We start from the raw sequence: 11,985 nt of genomic DNA on the forward strand, positions 1-11,985 counted from the left end.
GGAAAATTGGTATATTTTCTGTTTTCATCTGTTTCCTTAAGTTTTCAAATATTCCACGGTAATAGACCAATTTCGATATATTAAAATTCAGTCTGAAACAAAAGGCATCATCTCGAGGCTCTGGGGAATAAACTCATACAAATCCTTATATTTATTCCCCAGGGCCTCAAGATGATGCCTTTTGTTTCTGACTGAATTGTAATATATCGAAATTGGTCTATTTGAAGTGACAAAAAACTTAAGCGGAAGTCACCTTCAAAGGTCTTATTTTGCATCTATTATGGTTAAGATAATGGACAAAATTGAACACTTATGTCCAGAAGTGAACCTAATTAGATGCATGCCCAGTTCTGAACACTAAGTGTCCCTTTAAGTCTATGCCTTTGCTACCTATTTCCAACAATAAGGTAAGGGTCAGAGCTAGTGTTATTTTCAGCTTACAGTAAATGCAGCTGTTTATACATGTACTTACTTGAGGAGTACCATTTTGGTGACACTTAATGATGTTAAATGTCTGTACTCTGAGACACAAGTGGTGTTGAGTTATGAGAGAACAGCAAGAGGGCACTTCGTGATGTCTGGTACATAGCTACGCCATGCTGAGGAGGCCGCAACAGCTGTCCATGGCTGCTAATTGGGTAAAATAGTTGTGCGCATGCGTGATGTGTTGGCCACACCGGATTGGTGTTAGCATGTGTCACCTTGCTTTTTTGTTTTATTGAATTAGGGGCATTTCTCGACATATGAATCGAAAGTAGCATCTCTGAAAGGTGGTGTTTCTGTCAGTTAATCGCATCTAAATTCAAATATGTTGATAGATCTCTCCTGAAAAAAAAATAACTGTACACGTGTATATTATTCTTCTGGCAGAGATTCATCCTGCTTCTTTAGAAGAAGAGGCTTCATCAATGACAACCAGTCAATTGGCAACTACTGTTGATACACAAGGGAGAAATTTGTGTGGAGGTACCTGTATTACGCTTTTTTATGTTAATGATAGGCAATTAAGTAAAAAAAAGATATTTGTCTGTTAAGTCATTTTATACTGGGATATCCATAATGCATTTAAATTGCAATCACCATGCATCAATACTCCAGCGAATACCAAACTATAAGCCTGGTTTTCACTAGCGACACAAGCACAAGCATAAGTAGCTTATGCTAGTGAAAATGAACGTCAACATAAGCATCAAAATCAACCATGGCATCCGCCATTTTGTTAAGATGGTCAGACGCGGGAAATCTCGAACGAGTGCTTTAATTGGCCAGACGTAGCAATTTCCTTGTGCTTATGTGCGTTTCATTTTAACGTGACGCAAACGAATGCAAGAATAAGCGCCAGCACAAGGAAAAGTGAAACAAATTGATCCTTGAGCTTATGCTTGCGTCAACCCCGTTTTCACGGTGAAATAAGTTTTTCACTGTCTGAATGTTTTGAGGTTAGATTAAAGCGATATATTGTTAATATATATGTATCGTTGATATACCAGAAGTACAATGTTTTATCAACTGAAGACTAGACTAGGCATTTGTTACTATGTAGTTTTGTACTATACACGATGGGAAGGAAAGGAAAGGAAAGGAAAGGAACTTTATTTAAGTGTCTCGTCATTCTAGCGTTGCACTACTAATTGGGGACATTGTAAACTGAAATTAACAATTAACGCAAATGAAGTCAAATGTTGGTTTTTGTGGAGAGGGGAAACTGGAGTACCCGGAGAAAACCTCTTGGTGCAGAGTGGAGAACCAACAAACTCAACCCACATATGACGCGGAGTCTGGGAATCCAACCCGGGCCACATTGGTGGGAGGCGAGTGCTCTCACCACTGTGCTATCCCTGCACTCTTCAGATAAAATAGCTAAATAGTACAACCCTGGACAAAAGTCTTGGGACACTTGAGCTAAAATGGTTTAAAATAAAGACCATCTATCATGCAGTCCCCTGCCCCCTTTCAATGTTGATTGGAATCTGGGAAACATTCAGAAATGCTGCACTTTGTTTCAACATTGCTTGGCAAAGGGAGGGGGGGGGGGGGGGGTGTAATGAGGGGAATTATAAATTATCAGGTAAACCTTGAATGAAAGCAATGTTTGCGCGCATTGTTAAAAGTGTCCCAAGACATTTTATTCAGGATTGTAGATTACAAAAGTACGCTGATTATAACTAAAATTTTAAAATGCGTTTACAATGGATACAACGCTGTTTCTATAGATTCTATTGTGTAACAAAAGAGGACTTGAAATTTACTAGTGAGTCTACACGAGGATACAAGCTCGTTGCGGTTGTTAAGAGTGGGTAGAAGGTGCTTACAGACTATGAAATCTTTCTCCCTGAGCCATAAATTACAAGGTTTGGAAGATGGGTTGTACACGATAGCATGCTAAAAAGACAGCAACATTGACTTCCAAACCACCTGGAAAATTTTGAAGCAGGCTATTGCGTAGAACCCATCTTCCAAACGGTGTAATTTATGTCTGTGGGAGAAATATTTCATAGTCTGTAAGCCCCTTCTAGCCAGTCTTAACAACCGCAACGAGCTTGCACTGTATCCTCATGTAGACACGCTATTAAATTTCTGTTGAAACATTTTAAGTCCTCTTTTGTTACACAATAGAATTTATAGAAACAGCGTTGTATTTGTAGTAACTGCATTTTAAAATTTCAGATATAATCAGAGTACTTTTGTAATCTACTATTAGTCTATTTTATCTAAAGAGTGCTACACTATCGCATAGTACATAAGTATGTAGTAACAAAATGCCTAGCCAAGTCTTCAGTTGATAAAACATTGTACTTCTGGTATTCTCGCTCTAGTCCTTCTGTCGAGCACTCTGACAGCAGTTCTGCAGTAATGTAAACAATCTTCGCACTGGTAAGTCGTAGCAATAAATTGGATTAACCAGGAACTTAAAGAAACATTATAGTTACAAAACAGATCTTTTTTTGACGTTAAAAACTTGTCTACCTATTAATCATTTGTCAGAAAGAAAAAATTCCTCACGTATTACATTTCAACCCACGTATGCAAATTTGTTTAGCTCGAATATTACACAACATGATGAATTCACAGAGGCCGGAAAATTTTACAAAAGCCTTTTCCAGCGAAAATTTTATTAAAACAAACAACATATTTGCTATTAGAGGCAAAAAACTTTTCTTATTTCATTGGGTGTGTGTAGACATGAATCCCAACCCGGAGAATTTTCCATTTGGTTTCAGTGTTGTACATAACAGCACACTTGGTAAAATATTAGGAATACAGCTTACTTTGAATACGGCTTGACGGGCGAAAGATTGTTGTCGAAGTCCATTACTTATCGCTTTTGGGATTTCAGAGATCTATTTTTGACCGCCTGTCTTGTTTATCCAATTGTCGTTCCATTCTTGAGCTTCATAACAGTATATTTTGTTGAAAAACCCACCTAAATGCCATTTGCGTTTCCATGATTTCGACGCCATTGCAGGTTAGTTAAATATTCTGTGTCAACCAGAGAAATCCGCGCATTTCCACTACCCCTTCAAACCTAACAAAATACGCGCAGAAGACTCAATGCACAAAGACACCACTTAGCAGGGGAGTGACGGTAAAGACTTTTACCGACACTGGAAAAAAATGTAAAACAACTAAATTCCACCTATTTTGCGACTTTGATCGCCATACTTGCAACCCAATAACTAGTTTCCAGACAGTTTCTCCGTCAATTTAGTAATGCATAGTATTGGGGTGGTGTACAGTAAACAGTCAAAATTTTGGCTTTTTACGGCTGGTGGTTCATACCATCGCGTTCATGGTTACTGTGAGTAGTACAGCACTAGGGGGTTTTGGCGCAAAATTCAAATTTCTTATTCAAATTTTGGGATCAACTTTTTGGGTTTATTTTACTACGTAAAATCAACAATGGGACGGTGAATTTTTATTTAACTTGTTAAATAAAAAGAGGGTGGGGTCGAAGAGGGCACCTTCTTTATAATAAAGCGAAGATTTATTGTAACCGTTTTTGAATCTATTTATTGGAAACCAAAATGTATGCACAATTTTTTTAAATAATGTAAAACATTAACAGAAAACAAAAACAATCATCAGCTTATAGCATCCAATGAATGAAGGGGTAGTTTCTAAAGAAACTGTGATGCTGCGTCGGTGGGGAAGTAGTATACAAAAATTTGGTTTTATCAACGGAGTTGATAATGTAAATTGGCCACCGTATAGAGATTCTAAAAGCTGACGTTTCGAGCGTTAGCCCTTCGTCAGAGCGAATCGAGGGATTATGGGTTACGTGTAGTTTTTATAGTAGAGTAGGAGCTACGCTATTGGTGGTAACATGGCAACGTGAAAAATAGGAATATATTAGTTAAATGAAAAGCGTTCGTTAATACCGTGAGGATTAAGGGTGCCGATTTGAAAGATGAATTTTTGTTCCAGATTCTTGCGGCTTTCCGTCGTACCTAGATGTAGGGAAAGGCCGCAGATAGCCATGTGTTTTTTGGAGTGGTTAGGCAGATTAAAATGGCGAGCGACTGGCTTAGATGCATCCCTGTCATTCTTCTCAACATCGCGAAGGTGTTCGCGGAATCGGTCACCTAGTCGTCTACCTGTCTCACCGATGTATAATTTATTGCATAACGTACAGGTTATGCAATAAATGACATTTGCGGAGGTACATGTGAAACGATCGGTGATCTTAACAGATCGCTTAGGTCCCGATATCTTGCTAGTGTTAACAATGATTCGACAAGTTTTGCATCCTGAGCGCGCGCATTTGAAAGTGCCGGGTTGCTCGTTAGTTTTGAGCGCGCTTCTAACTAAAAAGTTGCCTACGTTTTTGTCGCGTTTGAATGAAATAAGTGGAGGTTGCGAAAAGATTCTACCAGTCTCGGGATCATTTTGGAGTAATTTAAAATTACTAAGAATGATGCTTTTGACTGCGTGATTATGAGGATGGAAAGTGAGGGTGAATGGAATTCTGTCATTCTTATCTTTTTGTGACGTTTGTAGTGATGACTGTCGATCAAATTGTTGGGCGCGATGATGGCCTGCTTTGACCACAGAGACAGGATAGCCACGTTTTTCGAAGAACTGGCACATCTCCTCTGATTTGCTGGAAAAATCGGAGTCGTCACTACATAGACGTCGAAGTCTAAGAAATTGAGAATAAGGAATGGAGTTCTTGACATGTGATGGATGTGACGATGAATACAACAAATAACTGTGTGAATCAGTAGGTTTGTAGTGCACACTAGTACATAGCACGTTGCCTCTAATAGAAACTTTGATATCTAGGAAAGCCAATGAAGTTTCCGAAATTTCCCAGGTATATTTAAGAGCCGGATGAAAAGAGTTGACGGAGGTTATAAATTGATCGAGTTCTTCTCTGCTGGATGAAATAGCGCCGATGCAGTCGTCGATGTAGCGGCCGTAGAGTTCAGGTTTGGGGCCGTTGTACTGATTAAAAAATTGGTGTTCAACATATCCTACAAAAAGATTGGCATAGCTAGGTCCCATTCTTGTACCCATCGCTACACCATTAATTTGTTTGTAATAGTTGCCGGCGAATGAAAAACAGTTAAGCGTTAAAACTAGTTCGGCAAGGCGGAGGAGCGTTTCCGTGCTAGGTTCTTTGACAGTGCGTTGATCGAAAAAGTGTTTAAGTGCTTGAAGACCTTCGCTATTAGGAATGACTGTGTATAGAGATGTAATGTCCATGGTGAAAATAAGGTTGTCTTGGCCGGAGAAATTGAAATCGCGGAAAATTTGCAGTGCGTGTGTACTGTCTTTAATGTATGATGCCAAAGATTTGACGATAGGCGTCATAATCCTAAGTAGCTAGAAATGAGTTCGGTAGGGCAACTACAGGCAGAAACGATAGGGCGACCTGGGTTGTTGGGTTTGTGAATTTTAGGCAAGAAGTAAATGCACGAAGTTCTAGGGGTGTTGATGATGAGATATCGGGACCTAAGCGATCTGTTAAGATCACCGATCGTTTCACATGTACCTCTGCAAATGTCATTTATTGCATAACCTGTACGTTATGCAATAAATTATACATTGGTGAGACAGGTAGACGACTAGGTGACCGTTTCCGCGAACACCTTCGCGATATTGAGAAGAATGACAAGGATGCATCTAAGCCAGTCGCTCGCCATTTTAATCTGCCTAACCACACCAAAAAACACATGGCTATCTGCGGCCTTTCCCTACATCTAGGTACGACGGAAAGCCGCAAGAATCTGGAACAAAAATTCATCTTTCAAATCGGCACCCTTAATCCTCACGGTATTAACGAAGGCTTTTCATTTAACTAATATATTCCTATTTTTCACGTTGCCATGTTACCACCAATAGCGTAGCTCCTACTCTACTATAAAAACTGCACGTAGCCCATAATCCCTCGATTCGCTCTGACAAAGGGCTAACGCTCGAAACGTCAGCTTTTAGAATCTCTATACGGTGGCCAATTTACATTATCAACTCCGTTGATAAAACCAAATTTTTGTATACTACTTCCCCACCGACGCAGCACCACAGTTTCTTTAGAAACTACCCCTTCATTCATTTAGAATAATATAACATAACAATATAATGAAATCACACGAATTCAAAAGATTTTACAATCCAAGACATGGTAGATTTGTATTTCAACAGAAAGGGTCTGGTATTATTGTAGCTAATATATGCAAGCCAATGAAAAGTATTGCATAAGCTGTTTTCAAAAAAATTGCTAAACCTATGAGCAAAAAAGCACTTGAATCACGAGTACAGTGCCGCTCGGAGATAAGCGAACAACGCAGACGCAAAATAAACGCACGCAATACACGTACACGCGTTTTTTTTGACGCGTCTAAAATTGCGTATCGTATACACGTTTGTGCTTTTGTTATTCATAACCGTAATTTTGCTTTTCCTGTTATTGTTTACGAAGACAAAAGAATAAATTGCGTGACTGCCGACAAGTCGAAACTTTACATTTGCATGTATGTCGCTTTGATTACTAATCAATTTCGATCCGCAAATGCCGCCGATGAAAACATCCACAGGGCATTATTTCGAAGTTTAATACCCTTTAAATGCAACAAAGGCCTCGAAAGACGAGTGAAATTAAATCAGCAAATTATGCCCCGAAAAACTGAAGCCATGATTTTTGTCAGAGTTAACTGAATAGAGTGTAATGTGAAGTGCTAGATTCACATTACACTCTATTCACATTACACAGGTTCACATTACACTCTATTCAGTTAACTCTGTTTAAAATATAAGTGCTACACGGCCAACGTTTGTATAAACGTAACCTCTCCATGATTTTTGTCAGTTTGCCCTCCTCTACTCCACCCTCTTTTTATTTAACAAGTTAAATAAAAATTCACCCTCCCATTGTTTATTTTACTTTGTAAAATAGCCCAAAAAGTTGTTTCCAAAATTTGAATCAGAAATTTGAATTTTGCGCTGGAACCCCCAAGTACTATACTACTGCTGTGAACACTAGACATGTTATGGAATGTGTTGTAAGGAAAAAGCCAATCAGGTGCGAGAAATCTAAACTGCAATGAGCAACAGTTTCTAATTTTTGAGGTTTACTAGCATATCCTGAAGTTAACTGCAGTGCCTTTTTTTTTTACCGGAAAACCCAAATCCAAACCGCATGGTTTGGTGAAAAATTAAAAAATGGATTAGGAATACATAATATCCGCATGCTGGGTGGATTATTCAAATCAAATCCAAATCCGAAATTTTGAGATTCTTTTTACGGAAAAGGGTTTAAAAAGGTTCACTTGAAAAGAGGTCTCTCTTTGATGTTTGGCGAGTTTAAGCATGGGCGTGTTTTAGTGATGCATGGAAACCTGAAGCGAACGTTTTCATTAGGCAGTGGTTTCGCCCTAGTTTTCAAGCAAATCTTCGCTAAAATAGTAAAAACTGGTAGCAATACAAATATGGTAGCGTCAAGGCACGGGAAAACGGAACGATTCACTTCCATTTGCAGTCCGTAATCCAAAACCGCCTGTGCTTATGCTATTAATTTTACTTGTCAGTTCAGCGGTCATTTTAATTCTGCCCTTAATTGGAAAATTTCGCTAGGATTATAATCCTGCATCTTTTGCCCCGCAACATAGCAATCCCCGGGTGCAAAGAATTAAGCAAAAATAAATATTGGTTGCATGCAAAGCAGTCCCGATTTCAAGATGGTTCAAACCTGCAACATGGTATCGTGTAATGGACCTTTCAACGATTGTAAAGTTAAGTACTTTTGAGGTTCCATATTGTCAAATTTGCAACAGATACTTATAAACGTAACGGGTATGCGAAGTTAGGTATAAGTAATCGGTCTGTGGAGATGACTTTTGTGTTCAAATGAAGAAATTTGAATGTTCCTTGACATCGTCGAAAAAGTCCATTGTGGCAGCGTATATCTGCCGCGCACTGAGCTGTGAATAAAAAAGACTTTTTCGGATTTTGAGGTTTTTTGGTAGAGAAGAATCCAAATTATCTAAGATCTCAAATCCGTTTTTGGGTTGTCCACAAAAAAACGCAGTAGTCTATTTGTATGCGTGCGCAGTTCCGAGTTGGACAGTAACAGAAATCGTATAAATATATTTTCATTGTGTGAGTAGTAAAGTACTTTCACTGGAGCTTAAACTGGGTAAAGTCGCTTTGTTTTAGGTGGTGAAAACCATTTTCAACATTTTCAAAGAGACATGGCTAAACAAGCCTTTTTCACGTAACGGCAATGTTATGGTACCATATAAAACACCAATTAATGCTGAACTCATTATTGTGCCCCAATAGGTTACCATAGCAAAAGGAAATCCATCTAAAACACCCAATATTTTTTCTTAAGTTACCTGTATCTCCAAAACGAACGCAGTGATCGCCATTTTTAATTGCCGGAAAGTTATACGTGATCGTCTGGCCAAGATGAAACTATCTGCAAAGTTTAAAAACTTCTGTGTAGCGGATTCTGGGCCACCCTAGATTTTCCAATTGTTAAGTCTCTTGAAAGTGATTGGACTGGTTTGAGCAACCTCAAAGGGCACCTAATCTTAAAAAGTTACTTCTCCAAACGTTAAATTTCAAGACCACAAAATGCTCAATGTTGCTTTTTTATTGAAATTCCACTTAAATTAAAAAAAAACTGAGTTAATACGCCCTAAAACTAGCCGTCAAAATAACTGGCAGTTTGTTAACTTTACGTTACTGTTGTAGCGCATTAAAAGTGAAATCTAGAGAAAAAAAGTCAAAATATATGTTTTGTAGTCCTGAAATAAAACTTTTGCAAAGAACATTTTGGGGCGAGGTGCATTTTAAGTTGGTAGTTCGTCAGCTTGAGAGCTGGTATCAATGGAAGTCGACGTTGTCCCTTTACCTACCTTCCCTCCTTCGTGTCAGTGCTCCGTTTTACGCCTTTCTCAAAGCGTGAGAAACAAACAGTTGGCAGTAAATGCGAAACTATGGTTTATGCTTAGCTGAAAACCGCCAAAGGTTGAGAATTGCATTTGTATTTCCTTAGGTGGTATCAGTGATGGTGCGACCCATGGAAATTTTTCCGAGATTGTTGAAGCAACCATTAAGTTTGAGGCTGAGCACGTGGAATGCGTGCGTGTGCTGCCCTACATTGAAAGTGGTGAAGTGGTGATTCGCTTGTACGTGTTTAGTGGCGAATATGGTGTACCAGAGAGTTTAAAGGTAGATGCCCAAGAAAGTTTTTCAATGATGAATGTGAAACTAGACTGGCTAGATCTGTATAATAATGCAGATAATGTGCTGAATGTCACACCTCTTGGGATTCCTTCTGAATCCCACAGACTGAATGGATCTCAAGTTGGTGAAATCAGCGAGTTTATAAGCAAAAACCTACATCAGTTTGACAAACATCGCAACGTCACTTCCGTGCAGGCCTCTTTCAAATTCACGAATTCCCAGCAGACCGACACTCCGTGTATAACAATCTATGTTCTAGGAAAAGGTTCCATTCCCATTGGCGAATCCGAGTTTCAAACCAGTCTTGGACCTTATCCAGTAGACATTGTCAATGGATTTTGGTTTAGAACTGCACTCCCATGGAGGCCAAACGAGGCACAAAAACTGAACAACGTTGTCCGTTTGGGAGTAAGCATTGGCGTAGCTGGTCGAGACGTTTCGGGTACGTTAGGTGCCATTGTAAAGGACGAAAACACTGGTAACCTATATGCTCTTTCATGTGATCATGTGATGAAACATGAGTCGCCAGATGAAACAGTTTCATCAAGTACCGAGATTGTTCACCCTGGATTGAATGACTACTTAAACTATCTAAGGTACCACTTAAGTGAATACAGCAAGGTTATATACCGTCTCGCCGACACTGACAACCGGGAGGATAAGGTCTCTGAAGTTGAAAACCTAGGAACACACGAGAAAATGTTGGAGAAGTTCAGCGATCTGATGGCATTGAAACAAGGGTGTTTAAACTGTAAGGCACTCTCAGAGGTGACACTATCGAATATAAATGAACACGAGAGTGCTTTAACTACGGGTTTCTCAGAGCAACCAAGAGTTGTTGGTATTTACACAAAAGGCTTGCATGGAAATGCTGAATTTGATGGTAAAGAGTATTTCATTGATGCTGCAATTGCAAAGTTGACTGAAGAGGAAGTGAAGCGGTTAACAGAACATGGAACCATTATGGTGGTTGACACTCGTGATTGTCCAAACGGTAAATTCGGTTTAGCATCGAGGGAAGGTAAACCGACAAACCTGAGCAAGAGTGGCAGAACAACAGGGTACACAACAAATGGCATCCTTGTAGAATCCCCATTGTTCCTGAAGCCTTCCGCCTGTACAGGACGCGAGGGTGCATTCGTAGATGTTGAAAAGTATCAATACTTTTGTGAAGCATGTGCTCTATTGCAGGCAACTCAATTTGAAGCAGAATCAGGGAACGACGTGCGTCTTCCTTGCGAAGGTTGCAGTAATCAGAGCGGGGGGCGTGTGAAAACGTTGTGGTGGAAAAACTGCCTATGCATTGCGAAAAAAAGAGGTCTGCCGTTTTCAAGTTTAGGAGATTCCGGAGCGGTAGTCTTTGAGAAATGTGGTCCTTTCTTGCAAGGATTTGGACTAATTTTTGGTGAGCATGAAAGTCAAATTAAATGGTATGCCATAGCATCACCTTTAGAAGTTGTTCTTCATGCCCTTTCTAGAGAAATGTCGGAAGATGAGCCTCGGGTCTTGAAGTTGGTATCAGACCTCGAGTAGAACTGATTTAAATTGCGTATGTGCGTCCAATCATTGCCAATTTTTGCTTTTGTCGTTATTTCAAGGTTTGAGTGATGCTTATGATGTAGGTGGAAGGTCAATTCCAGCTTTTCAAACTCAAGCTAGACTGTTTTGAATTGTTTAACTGTCTGGAGTCTGTGGAGAATTTCATATGATTGCAGCCCATGGAAAAATTTAGGGTCTTTCAAGGACTATCGTAGAGCTAGTGCCTACACTCCTGTGGTGTGTTGCTGGGAATCGTACAGCACTGTACCATGTAGTTGCGGTTTGGAAAGAATAGTTAAGCTTCACTCCCTGTAGTTAGATCAGCTGCTAACAATTCTTAAAGAAACAAAATTGCAAAAAATAATAGATTTAATTTAATTTGTGACTAAAACAACTAATTCTTCAGATTGTGAACACGCAATTGCTATTGTTAATTAAACCTAAATTTATTGGAGTGGTGAAACATGAAACCTTGTGCTTTTGTCAGGTCGCATGTATTCATTTTCTTATTGAGGAGCCTTAGGAATTGAAATTGCCAAATGGCACTTGGTTTATCTCTTGTGTTTGAGTTATTGAAATTAAGGTTTACCGCGCGTGGTTTTGAATAGACACTCGCGTTTACTTGCTTACGGAGTGCCCTCTCTGCTCCGAGAGGGTAATTCGGTTTTCCCCTCTCCTCAAAAAGCTGTATTTCCAAATTCCAATAAGACCCAGATTCAGATGACAAAGAGCCAATCTGTGGAAGTGCCACTG

General features: G+C 39.4%; 1 protein-coding gene across 1 annotated transcript in view; it reads left to right on the top strand.

Annotated features, from left to right (window-relative positions):
• The window catches only part of LOC137994494 (uncharacterized), a 12,504-nt gene extending 789 nt beyond the window's left edge, over positions 1-11,715 (top strand). The window contains exons 2-3 of the mRNA XM_068840075.1: positions 871-966; positions 9,503-11,715. Of these exons, the coding sequence (XP_068696176.1) occupies positions 909-966; positions 9,503-11,226 (1,782 nt within the window). The 5' untranslated portion in view covers positions 871-908 and the 3' untranslated portion in view covers positions 11,227-11,715. The remainder of the gene's footprint in view (positions 1-870; positions 967-9,502) is intronic.
• The last annotated feature ends 270 nt before the right edge of the window (positions 11,716-11,985 follow it).

Source organism: Montipora foliosa, chromosome 3, assembly GCF_036669935.1.
Source record: "Montipora foliosa isolate CH-2021 chromosome 3, ASM3666993v2, whole genome shotgun sequence".
NCBI lineage: Eukaryota > Metazoa > Cnidaria > Anthozoa > Scleractinia > Acroporidae > Montipora > Montipora foliosa.